General features: G+C 44.6%; 3 protein-coding genes across 3 annotated transcripts; 1 reads left to right on the top strand and 2 right to left on the bottom strand.

Annotated features, from left to right (window-relative positions):
- Positions 1-5,675: 5,675 nt before the first annotated feature.
- Positions 5,676-9,139, bottom strand: LOC307235660 (mitochondrial nicotinamide adenine dinucleotide transporter SLC25A51-like). Its single transcript, XM_080007818.1, has 2 exons — positions 9,030-9,139; positions 5,676-7,478 (listed from the first exon to the last, which is right to left on the bottom strand). The coding sequence occupies exon 2, from the start codon at positions 7,403-7,405 to the stop codon at positions 6,485-6,487; it is 921 nt and encodes a 306-aa protein (XP_079863944.1). The 5' UTR covers positions 7,406-7,478; positions 9,030-9,139; the 3' UTR covers positions 5,676-6,484.
- A 1,604-nt stretch (positions 9,140-10,743) lies between these two features.
- On the top strand, positions 10,744-20,174 carry ints10 (integrator complex subunit 10; the record flags this gene model as incomplete). Its single annotated transcript, XM_080007719.1, has 17 exons — positions 10,744-10,872; positions 11,020-11,087; positions 11,177-11,280; positions 12,224-12,363; positions 12,459-12,540; positions 12,634-12,774; positions 12,884-13,058; positions 14,608-14,777; positions 15,413-15,552; positions 15,792-15,945; positions 16,094-16,176; positions 16,365-16,520; positions 17,363-17,471; positions 17,563-17,642; positions 17,764-17,926; positions 18,597-18,690; positions 19,581-20,174. The coding sequence occupies 17 exons, from the start codon at positions 10,744-10,746 to the stop codon at positions 19,735-19,737; spliced, it is 2,145 nt and encodes a 714-aa protein (XP_079863845.1). The 3' UTR covers positions 19,738-20,174.
- Positions 20,175-20,423: 249 nt separating this feature from the next.
- tlr1 (toll-like receptor 1) lies at positions 20,424-22,799 on the bottom strand (the record flags this gene model as incomplete). Its single annotated transcript, XM_080008117.1, has 3 exons — positions 20,424-21,924; positions 22,272-22,285; positions 22,368-22,799. 3 exons carry the CDS (start codon positions 22,797-22,799, stop codon positions 20,424-20,426), a joined length of 1,947 nt encoding a protein of 648 aa, XP_079864243.1.
- Between the last annotated feature and the right edge of the window lie 116 nt (positions 22,800-22,915).

The following is a 22,915-nucleotide window of genomic DNA, read 5'->3' as shown; positions in this document are numbered from 1 at the left end:
CCTGTGAACTTTCAAAAAATTAATAAATAACAACAAAACAACGAAAGAAGCTATGAAGAAAGGGCTGGGAGAAATAATTTTTAGCACAGGGGGATCCAGATTGTGATTCCTATGTTATTGCATAGTAAGTGCCATGCACACTTCAGAACACAGACACAAACAAACTAATCCACCCATCTACACACAAACACAAACACAAACACACATACACACCAAAAAAAACCTCTAACTTGAGAGGCACTTCCATTGATTGTCCTCTTCTTGGACTGATATGGACTATGCATTTGTACATCGGAATATCCTCTTCTTGGACTCATATGGACTATGCATTTGTACATAGGAATTTTATAACTATCTTACAACTCTCTTATTTTATGATACGATATGTGTAGTTATGAAAGTATTACCCATGTATGTATTTATGTATTTATTTTTTGAAATATTTGCACCATGATCTGATCTGTGACGTCCGTGTCTCGATTGATGTCACTGGAATCTTTTTCTTTTCCCCTCTCCCATGTGCTTGTAATTTTCAACCTCCTTCCCTATTGGCTAGGGTTGGTGGAGGAAACGAGACAGTGTTATGTTATGTGTTTGCTGCTTGAAAGATTCTCAAACCTCCACTCAAAGGTGCAATCTGTAAAGTTTTTTTTTTAGTTTTTTTTTTTAATTGTACCATTTTACAGGAAACAGGACACATAGATTATGGTGACCCGTTCCGGTTTGGTTTATACACAAATCACAGTATTACATTTTTAAACGTTTATTTATAAAGTGTACAAGATTAATATATTATGTCAATGGATTGGGACACAAAACAATACCATGACAAGGTGCAACACATTTGACTGTTACAGATTGCACCTTTTGAAATAGCACCTCTGCTTGTGTACAGTGTTTATTTGAACCCGGTCCTGGCTTCCGACTGATTCTGAATGACTGCTTCTTAAAACTCCCGTCATATATCGTGTATGCAGTAATGTACAGTTAAGCATCTAATTCATTCAAAGGACACTATATTTTTTCTGGGTAGGTTGTTCTGGGGCAAGTGGGGTCAAGACAAGAGAGGAGCTTATTTATGTAATTTGTACAAAATAAAAATAAATACAAATACAATTTTAAAAAATCAATAAAAACAAACAAAAACAAACAGGAAAAAAAAAAAAAAAGGTTTTTGACAAGGCACAAAGCTGACTGTTAAACTTTTTTTCTCTAGATGTAGCAGATATCCAAAGTCTTAAAACACTGAGCCACAACTGTTCCCCACAATTGTTTCCTCTGAGGGCAAACAGATGTACTGAATAACATTGTCTGATTGCTGTATACACACACACACACACACACACACACACACACACACATACGTACATACGTACATACATTTTTTTTTTTGTCTCATCCTTTGTTTATGGCTATGCAAGCATAAATACTTCACCCCTGCATATCATTCGATTATTTTGTTGTATTGTATTTTTAAGAAAACAAAAAACAACGAAACATTACTTCATATTTCTGACTACGTGGGGACCTTTGCTCGGAACGGGCTTCGTCCTAGTTCTGTAAGAACAGGTGACAACCTTCTGCAACCGGGTCGCATGGCATTAATTGTGAGCCCCGAGTCTTTTTTTTTTTGGTCTGCGAAAATTGTCAGTAAAAGGACGTTGCTCGATCCAAATTTATTTTTCTGCACCGTGTCCGATAACCGACTCCTCCACATCCCACGACGTCCACATTTTGTCCGTGCATTTAATTTTGGAGTTACCATACATACCCATGTCAACAACTAGACGGTGGATGTGTGAAATTATCCGTGGTTTGCTTTTTACAAACGTGATGACCTTTGAGATAAAACAGTGTCTCTCAGAAAGCGTTCAAGGAGCGTGAGGTTCAGTGAAATCTTCCAAAATGATATCGGAAACGTACAATAAAAGTGACTGCTATGTGCCATGGACACGGCGTCCAGTATCAGTCCTCATTGTGATGCGATTGCATTGAGACAAAGACCTCAGGAGTGTCCTGGCTGTTTATCAAGCGGGCCTGAAAAAGTGCCTGTTTCGTCCAGAAGTTCTCTTTGTCCACGGTGTTGGTAGAAGTGTAGCAGCAGCATTTCATATGAGCAGGAGCATTGTTTTTTGTTTTTTTTCTTTGTTTTTTTACAGTGTTCACTTTTTCAAATTCCACTTGCAATGACACTGATATACCAAGACGTGTATTACTATGGAAATAAACTACACATTGACATTATCATGTTGGGGTGTATTTACTTTATCTACGTCTACGATGGAAACCTTTTACCAGGTGGCGATGCTACGACAGGATGCCGAGGCATCAAGGGCTGTGTCGCCATTACGTACGGTGTTTGTTTCGTTCCATAAGGAAACAGAGTCAAATAAAATAACCTACATCTAAAATAAAAACCCTGTTTTGCGCGCCAGTCACGGATGCCCCATCGCCGGCGCGCTGCAGACACAGTCGGTACCGTCAAGAGAGGAAGCGATCAGGGGCGCAGAGCCAGCCCTGTGGGGCTATTTTAGATTAGAGGTTATTACTAAAATATTGGGGCTATTCATGCCCACCCCTAACGACATCACTGCCTTTTACATTAATTTGTTTTACATTCCAAACTCATAAAATGATTATAGGATATAAGATCCACACGCATGTTGCACGTTGACATGGATGAGAGAACTTCAATTTGCCGCAGAATTTAGGAGCGTAAATATTGAAGCTGTGCAACAGATTGCTAAAAGATCTTGACCGTCTTTGTGTGCGCTGTTCTAATATTGACCATCAGCACTTCCAGTGCACTTTGATCCATGCGCGTCTAAATAGGAGGGCAGCCGAAGAAGATTGATTGACATCACCGAGGGAATCTCTTCCCGTCTCTCCGTAGTTCCTTGCACCTTTTCATGAATGATTCAGAGCATTACAAAAACAGAGTTGAGCTGCCGTGCTGTATTTATTCCCAAATCACGGATTAACATGGAAAAAGCCAAACAAAATCTATTTTGTCTGAATCGAGAGGCTTTGCCGCTGGCGGCGGCTGAACCCTCTTTGGTCTAAACTCTAAAGTCCACGTGTCAGATTGCCCTTAATCCGATCGTTATCTACAGATTCTGACTTCTTGACAGTAATCTACAAAGTCTGGCTTCGTCCTGACGCACTCGCACAAAGCGTGAGGGGACAGCAGAGTTTCTGCCGTGGAATCGTTCTCTGGAAATGGATATTTGTAAAACCACACCGTGCTTTTCAACTTCCGTCTGCAGTGGGGACAATAATACTTGTTGGGGTGAGGTTTCCTACCTTACAGGGATGAAGTGTATATTTGAAAAAGGCCAAGACAAATAGTAAGACCTGAGAGTCTTGTTGTGTATGACTCAAGAGTCAGAGAGGAATTTCCACGGGGTGAGTAAGGTAACTTGAGATTTCTTCATCAATAGAAACACATGCTCACATTAAAGATATACACTGACCAGCCACAACATTAAAACCACCACAAGGTAATAACCACTAATATTGTGTAGCTCCCCCTCGTTCAGCCAAAACAGCTCTGACCCGTGGAGGCATGGACTCCACAAGACCTCTGAAGGTGTCCTGTGGTATCTGGCACCAAGACGTTAGCAGCAGATCCTTTAAGTTCTGGAAGTTGTGAGGTGGGGCCTCCATGGATCAGGCTTGCTGTTCCAGCACATCCCATAGATGCTCCATCGGGTCGGACCCTAACCTACCAGTAGGCAGTAGTCAGTTTGGTGTTGGGGGTATCTGGTGTGGGGATGTGGTGTGGGGATGGTGTGGTTTGAGCAGCCACATCTGTCCTGGGTCTAGTTGATTGGGGCCCAGAGTGGCTGCATACATGTTGCTCGTCGGTTGTTCTGACGAGCAACAGGTAAAACCCCCATCCCCACACTCACCCAGGAGAGGAGCCCTTGTCATGACACATGTCCATCTGCTCCTGGAATTATTCCACATAGCCCACTCACGACAATAACCTTGTGATGTTTCTACTCCGTTGTCTGTGTCTCTGTGCCGGAGACACAGACAACTGTGGCAGACCAAACTAACACAGGTACCATTAATATTCTGTTGTCGAATTATTCTAAAACAATGAAAAATGACCAATTCTTCAATTACCTCTTGGGGGGGGGGGGGGGGGGGGGACTGAAATGGCCTTTCACAGTCATGGTTTAAATTAGTCTCAGACTTAGTCCTCAGCCCTAGTCTTAAAAAAAAAAACGGATTTCCAGAAAGAAGATCAGGGCTAATCTAGGTCCAAGTGAAGGTTTAAATGAAACCCGGCCAGAGATCGACCGTGACAATAGAGGAAGGGGATGATCTGGACTAAGACCAGCACCAAGACCAGACAGGAGGAGCTGACTAGTCCTACATTACCTTAGTCTAGGATGTCCTAGTGTAGAACTAATTAATCTTAAATTGAAAATCTTAAAGAGACATTTTTTAACTCTGGATTTATTTAAGTAGGATCATCTTAGTACTGACTTCAACCCCGTGTGTGAAACCGCCCCTTTGAGTAACTAGTAGTCATTCACACGTTTTGTAATGTTCAAGTTTTATTTGGTCACTGTAATGAATTCAAAATTTGGTATTTGGTGACTGTCATAGACACTACATGACAAACACAACTGACTCTTGTCGATCCTGACACCACCACCGACACCCCTCTGGTTTTGAAAACACAATGAAGCTTCACTGAACCCAGGAGTCAAAAATAGTCCAAGAGCTCTATTGAAATGGCTACGGCCGCTTTTTGTGCCACTGAACATTACCCTCTCCCTCCATCTTCACACACACACACACACACACACACACACACACACACACACACACACACACACACACACACACACACACACACACACACACACACGTTTCTTGCTCTCGACGACCCAGCCTCATCGCCCGAGCAGCCTGGACTGTCTCTGGAGCGGGCTGCAGCGTGGCCACTGCCTCTACTCATGCTTGAAATCTGAGCCCATTATGTCAACAGGAGTTACGGGCAGAGAGGAGAGCAAGCGTGTGGCGAAGAACGAAAAAAAAAAAAAAAAGCATTGGAAAGGATTGGGGGGGTGAAAAATCGTGAAGATGTAAACATGGGGAATGGGGAATAGGAATAGAATAGGCCTAGGGTTTGCGGGACAATTATGTTTGATTGATACATGGCATCTGATGTTTCTATGTTTGTTTTTTCAGGGTACATGTTTGTTTTTATGTTAATTTGTCTCACCCATGGTGATTCTCCCCATCTTGGAGTAGTAATGATGATTAGTTGTTTATAGAACTAAACATGGGCCTTCTCCAAAAAATGGATTGGTGGCACTCTTGTGTAAGAAAAAACTGTCCTTCTTGTCATCATACAGGTCATCCACAGAGTTATTGCAGCCGTTCTTGATGATTTAAGAATAAATAAAGAGTTGCATTGCAGGTTGAGAACTTGAACTCCACTTGAAGACTAACTCTGTCCTTAATGCAATGGCATACAAATACTCTGTGTTGTATGTCCTGCATGCTGACAGTACAGGTTAAAAAAAAAAAGTTAACAAATGGGGAAGAGGGTGTAACTGCAGCGTGAGAGGGACATTTTCTAAAGATTTGGTAGCACTTTGTTTGTGAACGGTCTTAGTCGATAGAAATATTGCACTAAATCTGCACTGGGGCGAACATAGATGAATAGGCCGCGGTTTGATTTGCCTTTTTATTGTCCTCTGATGCCTCTCTAAACAATAGAAACAGGTTCTGGGTGTTACATAACTCAGTTTTACTTACAGGTACACCAGTGGGCACTTGTCGACACACACACACCCACAATACAATTCAATGTTTACTTTGCATGGCTGAATCATGAGTCGGGGTGGCGCTCCAAATGTACAGACACTCATCAATTTTGTATGTGAAAAATAAAATAATCAGTACAGTAGGGCCCAATTGTCATATAAAAACACATTGGGACATATAGGTTTGTGTGAAAGTTGCAGAATATAACTGTGTAGAGGAAGTGTTCTCGCAAGATTGAGAGAACTTTACAAAGAACAAGAGAGAGCACAGAACTTGAAACAAGTGGCAATACAAAATGGAAACTGTGTCTTGAGACTCAAGGAAGACAAGTCACAAATTACAGTTTGCTCCCAAGAATCTTGAACATAGCACAAGAAAGAGGGGGGGGGGGTTAAATTGGACCCTGGCACAAGTTTTTTAGTTGTTTTTTTTTTAATAGGAATAAACCCACATTCCCTTAAATTCTCTGACATCAAACAAACCATCACAATAACAGTTAGTTCTGACACTGACTGTTGGCCCCGGTCAGTAGTGCAACTTCACCCCACTGTCTGAGACAGAAACCACAATGCACTGGAGTGCGTCCAGATTGACTTGACATGCCTCCTCGGAGTCACTTTGCCACTCATATTGTCTTCTCTCCTTTTGTTTTTTTTTGATCTCTGATCTCGTGTTTCCCTTTCTTCGTCACATCTCAAATTACTTTGAGCAACAGTTCATAAGTGGCGTTGATGATCCCCCAGGAGAGCAGCGAGCGGTGGTAGTTGAGGTGGGCTCCTCTGAAGAGCATGGCGAGGCTGCCGCCCCGTTCTCTCCACACCGTCAGCAGCACCTCCTGGCAAGGCCGAAAGGCTCCGCCGACCTGGGACTGTGCTCGCGACTTGACTACATTCAGGGGGTAAAACATGATCCCAAGGCCTGCCCCCAAAACCCCACCGCACACAAAGTCGTTGACCATATGGCCAGCCCGGCCTTTGGCTTCTGGGAGCTGCTCCTTAATGGGCCCACGGAGGCCGAAGAACAAAACGTTGCTGGGGCCGTTGCGAACCAGCACGGGCACCAGGCCACGGTAGCACTCTCTGACGCCGTACTCCGTCAGAAGTGTTCGGAAGGTGTGGAACGTGTTGTTGAAGCGCCCGTGGTGTCGGTGGTCCTGCAGTAGAGTCTGAACGCGCTCAAACGGCATCAGGATGGCCTCCGCCATCCCCGCCAGCGCTGCGGCAAAGCTGCGGGTGGCCAGCTCCGGAATGCCGCTGCCGCCGGCCTTGTCCAGCAGGACCCTGGAGAAGTCCTCGTACAGACCGAACATGATGGCCACTGTGGTGGATTTCTGCAGTAGCGGGGGAAGCAGACCCCGGTACAGGTTCCTCAGCCCGTCCCGTTGCAGCTGCTGCACAGCCTCCACGGCCAGCACGCCGTGCAGCTGCTGTCTGAACAGCACCTTTTGGATGGGGAAAGTGATCATGATGTTGGTGAAGGCCGCGATTGAGCCGCACACATAGTGCTTCCCTTGAGGCCCAAGCCAGGTGCCCAAACCCCCACCAAGGAGCAGAGAGCGGGGGCCCTGCGGCTGATGTGGCCCGGCTGGCTTTGGAGCCATCGTTGTAACAGCCATGGGAGGCTCACAACACCACAGCCTATGTCTGCAACATCACATCCACACCACGCTGTGTAGAACAATCTTGACCCTGTTCAGCGAAAGAGCAAATTTGATTAATTATTTGAGAGAACGGGTTAAGCAATGAAACCTAACCACCCTGCAACTCCAACTGCCAAATATCTGAGTCACTGTTATAAGAGTTGACTATGTGGCAATGCCAGCAGGGGAGCGCATTCTATGGGAACAATGTATGTGCTCAAGCAACACAGAGACCATGGCGGTTAACTATAGATATTTCACAGTCAACATGATATGAACAGCTTGAATTCGATAGATTCTTTCTGTTAACACCGCAGGGGAGAGGACATGTTTAAATAAACATAGCTCATACAAAACTCCTCATCCGGAACAGTATGGACTATGCAGTTTCACCAGTCTGGACATGCCTTGGCAGAGCCAACAATGGCAGATAGTGGTCATTGCATAACTTAAGTACCTCAAAACAATGGTCTCACTCATAAAGCAAAATGTAATGTAATGTAATATTGCCAGCGCAAAGATGTGAATGCAAATCCCTACTATTCAATCTCATACTTAAACACTGGCATGATTCTGGATGATTAGGAAGTACACAAAATAAAATAAAAATAAAAATACAGAGAATGCACTGTGAGCTGGGATCTCACAAAAAGGTCAGAGACACCCTCCATCCGCAGAGACCAAGCCTGCAGTTGTCTAAATATAGATAGATTGAGACAATTTGGAAGTCACAAGGGTTCACTGAAGGCACAGTCTATATGGCCTATACTAGAGCTGACATTGTACAATATCCTTATTCCGATTATTTCAGCAGATCGCAATGATTTTGTAAAATCATCAGTTTAGAACACCGCATCTTTCCATTCAAACTCAAAGGGAATTGTAAACCAAATGTAAGAAATGCCACAACAATACAAGCTCTTGAATCTTGAATATTGAATAAAACGAGTTTCCATCAGTTAGGTTGAGGGAAATTAAGTAGTCTACCTGAAGTTCCAATGTTCAACGTCAACAGGGAGCTCGTCCAAAGCAAATAGAGGCGTGTTATGACACCATTACAGGCTTATAATGATCGTGGCATAAAATAAAGAAAATCTATTTAATTGCAAAAATTCGTGTGACATCTAATTGACTACCAAAGTGACCTGATTTTCACAGCTCCAGTATTTACAAGAATCATCCAGTGGGTGTAAGCAACGACTTTCAGTTGATTCAAGTCGACCTGGAAGCAAGGGCCACGGTGAGTTGTGGTTCATATTTTGGATGATAGAGGAAACAGTTGGCCACGCCTTCTGTACAAAAGCTAGCTGACCATAGACTTATAGCCATGTCATGGCAGTGACCCAGCAGGGCCGATACGAACACCGAATAAAACAAGAAAAATCGGCCCGCAGTGTCTTTGGGGTTACTGCAAGGACACAGCCACGAAAGGCCAAACGATCTTCCGCTCATACGCTGCGGGGAGGAGCTAACCCGCTAGCGTGGACAGCTAGCGCTGGTTAGCTGGCTAGCACGCTAGCCAAGAGTCGAGAAAAGCAGCGTGACAGTTTAGGGCAGGCTTTTTAACCCGTTCAATGAATTCCCCCCAAAAAACACTTACCGTGCCGTCCAATATCTGCGCCCCAACGCGGTGGGTCGTTGCACAGTTGTGAGCCGTGAGGTCTGTGTGTGTGTGTGTGTGTGTTGTTTTTTTTTCCTGGGGGCTCTTCAACGGCAGGTGACAGCGGTGCGTCGACGGCGCATGCGCCGCTCTTCAACCCTGCAAACGGGGCGATCGGGGCCGTCGCGTCGCGTTGCGTTCGAGTCGTGTAGGAATCACGCGTGGGAGGGTTCCGCGGCGCATGGCGGTCTAACCTGGGCGCAGCCGTCTGGCAGCGAGGTGGAGGGTTTCCCCGGAGACCTTTGTTGTTCACGCTATTAACTACCGCCGGAGTTCTATCTGTATATATTCTACCAAAGTATCGAAAGGACGCGAAAATAGGACAACACTCATTGCTTTGCTATTGCAATAACACGTAATAATAACGTAACATAGGATACATGGATTAATGAATCAATAAATGAATGCAGGTCAGTTTACGTGTGATGGGAGGCGTTCATTTCTCATCGTGTATATAACAACCCGTGTGCTACGGTAACCATTGCACTGTACGTTGTTGGTGGCTATCTGTGTTATGGGTTTTTCGATGTCCTAAAGACGCCCACGTACTAGCTCCGCGTACTAAATGCCATGGCGGGATGCGATTTCGCACGCAGCACTAATTCACACCGTTGCGAGGGCTTTTTCCTACAAGACTTGAATGCACCATGAGATGATCTTCGCGCTCGGACGTTCCCTCACGCTTTTTTTTTTTTAAACAACCAAAACTTATTCTCTTTTTATTTTGGGGTTTTCTTCGCTTATCTGTATCGATTTTTATTTATTTATTTTTATTATAATAGAATTTTTTTATTTTTTTTCCCCCTATTTATATTTTAGGTTGGCTTTTCTTATACGGTACATGTGTGTTTTTTTTCAACCGCAACATTCATTTTTTTTGCAGTTTTAATCTTTGGATAAGATGACACTCTATTAATTCCAGTAGGGAAATTCAGGTATCACAGCAGAAAAAACAACAGCATCAATGATAGCTGATTATATGCTTCACTTTTTTCGTTTTTCCATTTTGTGTTATGCATTTAATGTTAATGCGCATATCTGTATAGACATAATTGCCTATTCCGTATACATAGGCATATTCCCACTATCTATTCCATTTTATTTCATTTTATTTTTATTGTATTTTATTTTATTCTATATATTTTTATTTTAATCTATAAGTATTCGACTCACTGTGTTACGTTTTAGGAGTCAGTGAGTTGGGCTATTAGAAATTTTTCCGAGGACATATTGTGTGTTATCACCGGCTGCGTTGCATTACATTCCACTGCATATATGCATGAAAGTATGTATATGTACGTGACGAATAAAAAAATCTTAAATCTCGAATCTTGAATCTTGAATCATTTGGCTTTGGCGACGTGGTTCCCGTGCCGATTGACATTGGCGACGCTGGTGTAAAACTTCTAAACTTCCTCCACCAGGTGGCAGTGTTGCAAGACTCAGCGACGAGCGTGCGCGGCCGCGGCCTGACGTCATCCACACGCGTCGACCGTCAACAGAGCCATTCACGCAGGCTTGGTGATGCCAGGGGGAGCGGAGGAAGCGCCTTCTGTTTGCCCGCATTCTGAGATTCTCGGGGGAGACTTTCAGCAGCGTTTTATGGGAGACACCTATATGTGCTTTAGCGACGTGCGGCGGCTACCTGACGGACATGTCGGCTCAGAAAGACTGTGAGTTTTTGGTGAAAAGGGCTCGGGAGCTGGTCTCGGATGACCCCTGTGCAGCCAAGGCCTGGCTCATCACTGCCAGAACCCTGTACCCGACAGACTTCAACATACAGGTATGATCTATAAGATGCCTATTATTATGGTTATCTATCTATCTGTCTATCTATCTATCTATCTATCTGTCCTTCTGTCTATCTGTCTGTCTGTTATTTTCGCTGACTTCAGCATTGTGTTGACCCTCGTTATTTCTTTCGCCCCAGTATGAAATGTACATCATAGAACGCAATGCGGAAAGGACGACCTCAGCGGGCAGACTGCTGTACGACATGTAAGTGATGCCGGACGTCCAGCCGCCCATAATTGTGATTGCGTTTTGCGGCGCCCGAGGGCTCAGCCCGCTCCTCTCGTGTTCCCCAGGTTCATAAACTTTCCAGATCAGCCCATAGTGTGGCGGGAGATCAGTGTCATCACGGCCGCCCTGCGCAATGATTGCCAGGACAAACACGCACAGTTCCTGCGAGGTGAGCGAAAGCCGTTTGGGGTTGATCTTGTTACTAGGGAGATGGCCCTTATGTTTACATGTGTTTTGGATATCTCTTCTCTGTAATAGAAACTGTATTTTATTTTTGAGGATCATGAGGGTCGTGCAGCACAACAATACAACAGTCCAAGTAGAGCAAAAAAAAAAAAGGAACGGTCTTGGTTTTATACAGGTCAATGACACGACGCTCCTTTTTTAGTTTCAGCATCAATTATCATTAAAATAAACCAGATATGAAGACACATGTAAAATAAAAAAAATCTCTATTAAGTATCAATTTGAAACCAATTTAAATTTTTACCAAAAGTCACAAATGTCAGGGGCTGCGGCCGTGTTTTACACAGTGAAAAGACAGACGAGTCTTTATTTATGGTCATACCGCCTAACAAATTAACAAATTATGTCAAAAATCGAACAAACAAAGTCTTTCAACTTCATGCGTGAATAAACAAAATACGTGTTGATGTGTTCGAAGCAGGAAAAAAGGGTAAGCGTAAGGATCTGAGCGGCTAGCCAGTCTGGTGTGATCCCGCAGAAGAGCTCCTGTAGCACAAAATGCTGAAAAAGTTGGCAATGATGGAAAGGTGTCAAAACACACAGTGCATTGCAGCTTGCTGTGTGTGGGGCTGCGTAGCTGCAGACTGGTCAGAGTGTCCATGCTGACCCTTGTACACCACCAAAAGCGCCTAAAATGGGCACGTGAGCATCAGAACTGGTGGCCTGGGCTGATGAATCACATTTTCTTTTACATCATGTGGACGGCCGAGTGCATCTGTTTCTTTTACCTGGGGGGGGGGGTGCACTATGGGAAAAAGGCAAGCTGGCAGAGGCAGTGTGATGCTCTGGGCAATGTTTTGCTGGGAAACCGTGTATCCTGGCCTTCATGTGCATGTGACTTTGACATTTTCACATTCTCCTTCCAGGGCTTTTCGAGACCCTGCCTGGACGCGTGCAATGCGAGATGCTGCTAAAGGCCACGGAGCAGTGTTTCAACACTTTGGAGAAGGCCGAAATGCTGCTGCTCCTACTTAAGCGCTTCCCAGATTCTGTGGTCCAACACGGGGTGTGTATCGTTGTTAAGACTACCGGGAGTTGACCTGTGATGTAAACCCAGTGTTTACATCAGTAAAAAATGTTTTGCTTCGGCTATGTATTTAGGTGAATCTCGGGGAGACTCTTCTGGATGCGGAGGTTTCGGAGAACCTGGAGACTCCCATCAACTGCTTCAGAAAGCTCTTTGGTCAGTGAATTACTCCAAGTGAGCCATCTTATCAAGCAGCTCACGACGGAAGTGAAGCCATGATATTTGACACTCGTACCCTCATGTGTTCAGTCTGCGATGTCCTCCCGCTGATCATCAACAACGTGGACATGCGCCTGCCCACCAGTCTCCTCCAGAAGTACATTCTGAAAGCGGCCGAGTTCTACATCGGCTACGTCGCTCGTGGACCATCGTCTGACGGACCGACGCAGGGTAGTTGGCGTTAAGGCAGCAAAACAAGATGATTCTTCTTCTTTTTCTTTCTTTGTTTTTCCTCTTTTTTTGTCGCTTATCTGCTATTTTTCTCCTTTGTTTGTCTCAGGCTCTCAAGACGTCGGGTCTTTGAAGTCCCCGGGTGTGTCTCGGGCCTCGCAGCGCTACGTGATCGACGGCCTGTCGGAGAAGTCGTCAACAGTGGCCGAGCCGTGGGAGCGGCTGCTGGATATCCTGGCCGTCGTGGGGGCGCGGTGCGAGTGGCAAGTGGACAAAGGACAGAGGTGTTACTACTAATTTACAGTCTAGTCAATGATTTGTAGTGGGGCACCCGTTTGACACAATATATTTGTACAAAACCATCACTAATATTGTCTTATATGTAATAGGCCGAATACTCAAAAGGAATAAAAAGGATTTTTTTTCCATAAAAGATATTATTCAATTCAATTCAATTAAACTTTGTAATATGTTATGACTTTAACCTAAAAATTAGAACATGGCTGTCCATCTGTAGTCCACAGAGTCCTGTCTAAAGGTGTCTCTGTGGAAGGAAGTCACTCCGTGTGGAAGTTTCCAAGGCGATATACACACACACACGCGCGCACTCACTAGGGATGTAACGCTATGGCATTTCACAGTACGGTAACTACCAAAATACTGCGGTATATGGTATTTCATGTTTCCCCCTTTGTTTTCTGTATATATTAAAAAATAAAAACACATGGCAAAGGCTCTGCGGCGCGGCACAGCACGGGAAGGCACTTGTCAGGGCTTTCAAATTCACAGGAGAGACAAAATAATACTTAATTATATATCAAAATATGACTTATTTGCAAAGTTCAAGATGTAAACTTGAATTCACCTCCCCTCATGTTGGCGCGGCACGGTAACAGACGGGCAAATGTTGTAATAATCCATTCAATGAGTGCTACATTCCGCCATGTTTGTTTTCATTTGCGTAAATCACGTGTTGTTAAAATATTGCCGTAAAGCAGTTCTGAACGTAAACAAAGATGTACACATTTACAGTACATTCGATGATGATGTCACAGAGCGTTTTTTATTCTAAAAATCATCTCGTTCCATTAGTTTTTGAGCGTTGGCGTATTGGTGAATCATGAACGTTCAACAACCTGCACATATATAGCGAATCGGATGATGATGTCACAAAGCGTCTTACGCCACAAACTCATCTCACTCCTCCACCCGACCAAAATTTTAAGAACATGGCGTGTCATCGATGCGCGAACGTTGGGCTACTTCCGGTCAGATTTCGTGGGTTTTTCACAAATTCCTGCTCTGTATGTGGATCGATATGTATGAAACTTGAACCACGAGATGTCTGCGACGTCCTGGTTCTAACGAAACCTCAACTGTGTTTGTGAGTCCAGCGGTTGTCCTGTTCCAGACACTATTAGCCTGAAAAGTGCCAAGGAGAATAATAATAATAAAAATCCGAACAATAACAATAGGGGTGACTTACCAAAAAACATTTTCTTTACTTATAACACAACTTGTATTCTGATTCCTTGCAGCTATCTTGTACTTGTATCTGGTTGAATTTAGAAACAGGTGCTCAGACCCTCATTTGGGTTTGAGGTTGCTCCAATAGTCGATGCAGTGTATGCTTTGATCGTTTCTAGCCTTTCAAGTAACTCGCTTTGGACAAAAGCGTCTGCTAAATGAATCAATGTAAATATATATATATTTATATATATATATATATATTTGTGTGTGTGTGAGTGTGTGTGTGTGTGTGTGCGCGCTGTAAGTGTGTGATACTGTTTACTGTATCCCTCTCTCTCTCCACCCATGTGCCGTGTATGACAGGGGCTACGGGGACATGCTACAGAGGGTGAAGGAGCTCTGCCGCTACCTGCCCGGTCTGGAGGGAGACACCAGGTCTCGCTGCTGCAGCCAAGTGGTCATATGCGCCTCACTGGTGCTCTTCCGCAGTGCCTTCCTCTACGTGTCGGCCGTGCAGCCCGCACTGTTCCAGGGTCAGTCTGACTGGGCATCTACTTCCTCAGCAAGTGTCGATACAAGCCAGTGGTCTTCAAGCCGGTGGAAAATGGAAATCTAAAATAAAAACACCGGGGGACGCACAGTCACCGCTCCACAGCTCCCCAGCCCCCTCTCCCTAACACGTTGTGGCAGTCCCACACTGTGTTTGTGTTTTTCGCTTCATACAAGCAGGAAACTAACGGATTGAAATCTAAATCTAAAATAAAAACACACTCTTGTCTTTTTATAAAAGGCATCGTCTCTCCGCAGTCTGCGCCGGAGTGGGATGGAGCACAACCATCTCTTAGTTGTGTTTGCGTTTTGGGTTTCATACAAGTATGAAAATAAATCGATCTACATCTAAAATCAAAAAGTCAATCATCATAACCGAGTATATAGGCTAATGAGGCATTCTAAATGTGTTATTATAGGCCAGGCTGAAAGTGCATCACCACATTTCACAAAAAATACAACTCTAGTCTCCCTGTTCTGTTTCTCTATCCACCAAGGAGTACTTGGGCTGGAAGAGGTTGAAGTGCTAAGCTGTGCTAAGCTCAACGTTTTGACTGAAATGTGATTTTTTTTTTTTTTTTTTTTTTTTTTTTTTTTTTTTTTTTTTTGGCTTCCATAGGGCTGAACACCTTGAACTCAGGGCCGTGGATCCTCTTGGAAGATTTGAGCTCCGTGTACAGTGACGTGGAGGTGGAGCGGGGACCGGCCAAGCACGCCCACAAGAAGCGCAAGCTGGCGGACGGAAGAGAAAAGACGATGGTGAGAGAGAGAGAGAGAGAGAGGGAGAGAGGGAGAGAGGGAGAGGGAGAGAGGGAGAGAGGGAGAGAGGGAGAGAGAGAGGGGGAGAGGGGGAGGGAGAGAGGGAGAGGGGGGGAGAGGGGGAGAGGGGGGGAGAGGGGGAGAGGGGGAGGGAGGGAGGGAGCGGGCTCTGGGTGCTTTTGACAGTGAACACTATTATATTATTCAGGCCAAATATATTGTGTGCTCTTATGTTGCAGAGCTCAGATGACGAGGAGGGCCTGGGAAAGGGCCGCGGCAGACACATATTGGTGAACAAGGCCGAGATGCCCGGCTGGTCGGAGACGCTGGAAAGCTTCCGCACAGCGAGAGAGAGCTGGGACCTTCTGCACTCCCACGAAAGCCTGGAGACGGGTACGCCCTGAATAATTAAATAACCACTCAGTCGTTTAGCCGAAGGCTACTGGATAGTTCATGAATTATGAGTTGGAGGAGAAGCTGTTTTTGGTCAAGAGTTGTGAATCTGTCTTTATAACTTTTAACTTTTAAATGTCGCTCCCAGAGTTCAGCATGATCTGCGCTTCCTGGAAGACGGACAACTGGCTGTGGTTCAGGATATTCCTCACAGATATGATCATATTCCAGGCAAGAAACCTTCACAAAGACTTCATCTCTGAATAGACATTATGGAAGATGTCCATGTCTAGGAGTTATGCCCACCATCATATTTACATTCATTTCCTCCTAGTCATAACTTGACAGTGTACTGTGTGTGTTTACTGTGTGTGTGTGTGCTGTGTGTGTTTGCGCGCGGGTGCGTGTGCGTCTTTCAGGGTCAGTATCGGAAAGCCCTCTCCAGTTTGCACCAGATGTCCGCAGTGCCTCAGCCTCAGCCCGGGCAGCAGAGCCCGTCGGGCCAGAGCAGCCTGGAGCACTACAGAGCGCTCATCCAGCAGGCGTCCTGCCACTACGCACTGGGGGAGTACAGGGTTCGTATACACACACACACACACACACACACACACACACACACACACACACACACACGGACATGTGAACATAATGTGGCTACGTTTAAACAAAGGCTGTCTGTGTACCTTGACTTCTGTATTTTCTTTCCCATTTCCCTGTCATAAGAAGATACAGGATTTAGCATGGATTCATGCAAAGTATACATTCAGAAGACCTCGGTTGACCTTTCCTCAAAATCACGCTTCGCTAATAATTTGTCTTTGTTGGTGATTTTTAATTAGTTGTTCAATTGTTTTGCAATATTATTACATGACACGACAAAAAACATGTGAAATCTCAAATTGGTGATATCAAGTTTCAAAACCCGCTGTTTCCATGAGCAAACACCACCAATAGCATTGATCCTTCAGATTCACAATTCAAAAATTGTTCTTTTGCAAGTAAACTCTTTATAAATTGACTAATTCTTTACTTTTTCATGGATATATTATGTTTTTGTGTCAGTTTGGCTGCCATAGGTCTCCATACGTCTACCATAGGTTTGCATGTTTGTAAATGAGTCATTAAAGCCTCAAAATACAAATTTAGTGCTCGAAGGGAAAATGCCAAAGAAAACTTTTGATGATTTGCCTTGCAGATGGCACTATCCTTAAGCAAACGAGGGCACTAAGCAATGGAGGTTCCTTGCCCTTGGCCCAAGATATGATCTAAATTTTGGTTTAGGTTGTACTCATTGCTGTATTTTGGAATAACTGAAGACGGGTTAGAAAATTCACAAAGTTCTCTGCTGTTTGCGCATGTGAATCCAGTCGCTGAATTCAGTTTAGCATTGTGGTCTAAGTCTACTTGGTCTCATCAGATGGCCTGTGAGAAGTTGCTGGATGTGGTCGGCGGGCTGGCGCCGCCGAACCAGGAGCCCACCAAGACTCTGGACGACCCGAGTAAACTCAAGTACAAACCGAGGAAAGGTTGGAACCCACTGCCAGAACATGGGCTGTATTTGCTACATGACGACAACGGCAAGAAGCATGTGTGAATGTATTTGTTCCTCTTGACTAGGGAACGACGTGCGGCTGCTCCCGTGCACCAGCAAAGCCATCTTGCCCTTCAGTCTGCAGCTGATGTTGGCCTGCTTTAAGGTACTCCATCGAAGCAAAGTGTGCGGCTAATACAAACGCACAAATTAGACAATCTGTTGAGCCGTGCATTGTATTCTCTATTTGTTTCGGTGAACCCACCTCCCCTCTTCCTGCCAATCAGCTCCGGGCCTTCACAGACAGCCGTGACGACCTGTCCCTGGGCCACGTGGTGGTGCTGCTGCAGCATGATTGGCCACAGGGCGAGAGTCTGTTTCTGAAGGCCGTGGACAAGATCTGCCAGCAGGGCAGCTTCCAGTATGAGAACTTCTTCAACTATGTCACTAGTATCCTTCACTTTGGCCCCATCAGAGAGCTGACAGCCTACATGTTGATAGCAATATCATAAAATGTATTTACAGAGTGTGTGATACATACATAAGTTGACTTAAAAAAAACATTATTGTCTGCATTGAATTCTTTTTTTTCTTTGTAAGTATACATATTACTTTAACAATATTTTTTAATGACTGGAGGAGTTATCCCAAAACAATATGTAATATTTATATATTATTTGTGATTTACCCAACATATTATGAGAATCCAAATTGTATTTTATTGAGTTCATTCGGCCAGAGATTTGGTGCATTTCTCTACAGACAATTAGCATAAACTGTCTGAATAATGGAGAATGAAAATAATAATGAAATAACATAGATTTTTTTTTTTTTTTTTAATTTTTTAATTGTCAAACATATACAAATAGAAACAGAAAATAGATATATAAAAATACAGAATATACAAAATGCGATACTTTGCACAAGATAAACTATTGTTATGGGTATAGATTTTATGTATTGTAGTTAGCAGTGTAGGAGTATAAAATGTACTAAACTACCTTATTATCACATCATAAATCCATTTCTGTTTGCTTTACATTTGATTCTTTTTTTCTGGGGATTTTTAAAATTTTTATTTTATTTGACTATTTTCCATGAGCTCATTATTTTTCTCCAGACATTGACATGCTGGAGGAGTTTGCCTACCTCCGCACTCCAGACGGGGGCAGGATCCAGCTGGAGTTGCTCCCCAACCAGGGAATGCTGATCAAGTAAGCCCCCCGCCCACCACTCATTCTGTTATCTCATAATATCCTCGAGCGGGCGACAGTGGAGCTCGGCCGTCTAGGTCGATGCGCAAATCATGGACATCCCAAGTAGGAAGCAAGAGGGAAGGAGACGTGATAACGGTGTTCGGTTGTGTCCGTTCAGGAGCGGTCGGACCCTTTCCTTGTGTTTGTTGTGATAATGACGCCGGAATGCACCCGCACTGACCGACAGTTGTCGAATGTTGCTGTCTCTCAGGAACCCTAGTCCCGCCCTGGGGGTGGAGTTAAATGCCCTTCTGCTACAAGGGGTCCAGACCATGGACAGGTACCCCAGGCCCCCCCTCCATTCACTCACCAGTCACCTCGTTTCTATTTACCATATTCCAAGGCTTTGCCCCCCCCCCCCCCCCCCCCCCACCACACCACCACTTTAATTTGGGCTTGTCGCTCTACATCCAAGAGCCAGCTGTTCTTTGATTTTTATTTCTGCCAGGGTTTGTTTGTTTTATTTGGGCCATCGCTCATGTTTTTGTGCTCATGAGTTGTTTCTGTGGTTGTTATGGTGGTTGTTGTTGTTGTTGTTGTTGTTGTTGTTATTTTGAGTGGCTGTCGTTCTGCAGTTCCTTTTTTTCTTGCCCCTTCATATCCTTTGTTGCCATGATCACATGTTTTGTGTGGTTAAGATTTGTACACTGAAGTACTATTGCCTAGATTTAGAAAAATTAATTTCTTATTTTTCTTTCGTCATGCATTCAAATAGCCTTCTGTGTCTTACAACTCCAGACAACCAATTGTTATTTATGTATCTTAAAACTCTAAGCTTAAAGCAATGAGACCACATCAGCCTTCCTTGAGTGAGACGTTTGTTATTCCACCTGTTATCACGCTTGCAGGCACCACACCGTTACCCGAGGAATCACCAAAGGGGTGAAGGAGGATTTCCGTCTGGCCATGGAGAGACAGGTGTCTCGCTGCGGGGAGAACCTGTTCGGCGTCCTCCACCGCTTCTGCATCAACGAGAAGATCATCATCATTCAATCTCTTCCTTGACACTTTCGGCCTTTTTGAACTGTGAACCCTCCGTGGCTGAGACTCGGGATAGTTCCCTTGGGATAGCGCGCGCGCGCGCACACACACACACACACACACACACACACACACACACACACACACACACACACACACACACACTGTTTTGTAAGCATTTCCTTTTTTTTTTTTTAGGTCTTTTTTGTGTGCATTATTTGGTGGAGAATTTTAATTGTTTTATTCCTTGAAATGAACTCTTATGTTACCAGACAGTACAAGTCACGATTTACTGAGTTTGATGATTGTCACAGCAGTGTTGGATTATATACGGAGTTTTCTAGCAGCCAAACATCTTATGTAAAGAGGAACTTTGTAAGTATGGTTAATCAAATATTAAGTGCATTTCCCTTTTGAAAATGTGAGGAAGTTTGGACTATTGATAAAAGAAAAATGAGAGAATTTTTGATACTTTGGTGTGAATGGTTGTTTTTATTAAAAAATTACATAATACACTTTGGTTCACATATTGGTTAAATATTGATGCTTGACTGGCACCTGATGATTTGGTAAAATCTAGTAACATAAATGATTAAGTTTCCTTTTCTACTTTCTCAGCTAACAAAGCGCTCAATCACCTGATGAGGTTACGATCTTCCCACCCTATTTCCATTTAGAATCCTACTCTTAAGGTCCCTTCTCCCTCTCACTCAGAATCTAGTTCCCCCTGGCGTCGGCAGGTCCACCTGCAGGGCAGCTCTTAGGTTAGCCCAGAACATCCTGTGCTTGGCCCTGTCCTGTGGCCACTCTAAGTATGTGTACCTGCTCATCATGCTCTTTAGCTGGTGGAATTTGGTGGGAATCAGGTATTGAGGCAAGGGCTCCAACAGCACCAGGACCACGCTGTCCGGTCCCCGGGACAGGTGCTGGTGGCTGGCAAAATAGAGCTCATAGTTGCACCACTCACTCTTCACGAAGTGTGCTGAGAGCACAAAGATGCAGCGCCAGCTCTTCTCCACACAGCGAATGATGTTCTGGACTATTGACTTGCCTGCTAAAAAGTTCTTCTCGTGGTGGCAGATGTTGAGCCCTCCTTCTGGGCCCTGAAGGTTGGGGAGAAGGGAGTTCTTCACCCATTCTACGTCATGCTGGCTATAGGAAACAAAAGCGTGAAATTCCACCCCGACAATGTCTTGTGGTCGAACTTGATGGGTTCTGGCACGGTGTTTGGCTCGAGTCCACTTCCAGACCATGCCCATGTACCACGGAACATCCAGGTGGTGGCAAAGGACTGTTATTGCTATTATCATTACCACCGATGGGACCAAGATGGTGGCAGCTAAAAGGCCAGCATTGCAGGAGACCTCAGGAATCCTGAAGTTTTTCAGGGTTAAGTTCCTCAAGGTCTTTGGGTAGCTGCAATAATAGGCTGATGGCCAGTTTAGCAGCTTGATCGTTGTTGGATCGTTCTTCCTTTCAGACTTGATGGCAAGACTTCTGAAACCCCTGAGAGCACAGGTGCAGGTGAAGGGGTTGTGGCTCACATCAAGGTGTTCCAGTTTTGGGCAGCTCTCTAAGTTGCTTACAAATGGGGCATGGAGGGAGTTTTCCCTGAGAAGAAGCAGAGTTAATGCGGGAAAAGAGTTGCACACTGGTAGGTCTCTCAGCCTGTTGGTGCTCAGATTCAGAGTCAAAAGGAAATCCAGATGGAAGAGGGACTTTGGCACAACAGAGACTTGGTTGTTCTGGAGGTCCAGCATCTTGATCCCGTTTGGCAGGCATTCAAAAACCGAGTGATCCAGTCGATTAGAGGACAGATTCATATGGGTGATGTTGGCTGGCCAGACACACTCCACCTGACTTTCATACGTCAAGGAGTTCAGACTGAGGTCCAGAAGTTTCAGCGAGCTCATGTATTGCATCCGCTTGCTCAGTGTCTGCAGGCTTTTCAAATTGTTTCCTCTTAGAATCAATTCATTCAAATTGATTAAATTCTTACATTCCTGCGTTTCTGGACTCTCCATTCTGCAAAAGATTGTATCTGGTAGAGCACAATTGGAAAAATCCAGCTTACTGACAGGGCTCTGGTAATTCGGACAGGTCATGTGTATGATTGGTGTATCCACAATTGCCAAAATGTCTATTGGCATGTTGATAAAAAAACTGTAGACAGACTCTTGGGAAAAAATGACAGAGTTCAAAGAAGCGCTTCTGATTGTTAACGACTTCATATTGGATGTTCTGCTCACATTTGTGTCCTTCGTAGGTAGCTTAAGTATGTTTAAATCAGATAAAGTCAGGTGGCTAATGGTTGAGTGGAGAGTTCTGTTAATAAAATCAGTTAGTTCGTCCCAAATAATTTTTATTCTGGTCAGATACAGATGAGTCGTGATCATTTCCCCCCTCTCGAGAAACTGCTCGGTTAGGTAATGGTAGCCATCTGTCAAATCCGTCAATTCAAACTCGTCAAAAAGCATCAGGGCATCATGGACCAGATCGTGCAAACCTTCAATTGCTTGATTTTTCGTCAGGGCAATCTGAAGCCTTTCAGACTGAACCTCTTCCAGGCTGCCTGCCACATAAAAAAATCCACTCTCCACACAGAGTGTCAGTGTCTGTAGTCCAACCCCAGCCAGTTTTCTAAAATCCCCTACTCTGATGTTGTTTGCTCCGACGGCCAGTTTCTCAAGCGTCGCCAAGGATCTGAACTCTTCCCCCAGGGTCATATTAACGAAGGCGTTGAACGACAAGTTCAAAACCCTAAGGTTCCGGGTGCAGAAGAGGTACCGCTGGTCCAGCAGGTTCCGTAGTCTGTTGTGCGACAGGTCCAGATCCCGGAGGAGCGGCGTTGCACAGAAGGCCGCCGGATCAATCTCCTCCAGGGTGTTCCGTGACAGGTTGAGGAATCTGAGGCAGGTGGTGTTTTCGAAGTCCCCCCACAGGAGCTGACGGATGTGGTTGCGTGAAAGGTCTAAGAATTCGACCGCCGGTGGCAGGTCCCTTGGGACGCAGGAGAGGTTTGTAGAGGAGAGGTCTATGACGGCGTTGGAAGAGATGCCCCGATGGAGTGCCAGCAACATGGTCATTGCCCAGAGGATAGACATCATGGCTTGACTGGAGTAGAAGTAAAAGGAGATCAAGGGAGATGAAATAGAATTTTTTTATTTTCAACTGAAAACGTACTTATTTAACTAAGCATGTG

The sequence above is a fragment of the Zeus faber genome (assembly GCF_960531495.2).
Source record: "Zeus faber genome assembly, chromosome: 10".
Classification (NCBI taxonomy): Eukaryota; Metazoa; Chordata; class Actinopteri; order Zeiformes; family Zeidae; genus Zeus; species Zeus faber.
The sequence above is the reverse complement of the archived record's forward strand: the minus strand, read 5'-3'. Positions and strand labels throughout refer to the sequence as shown.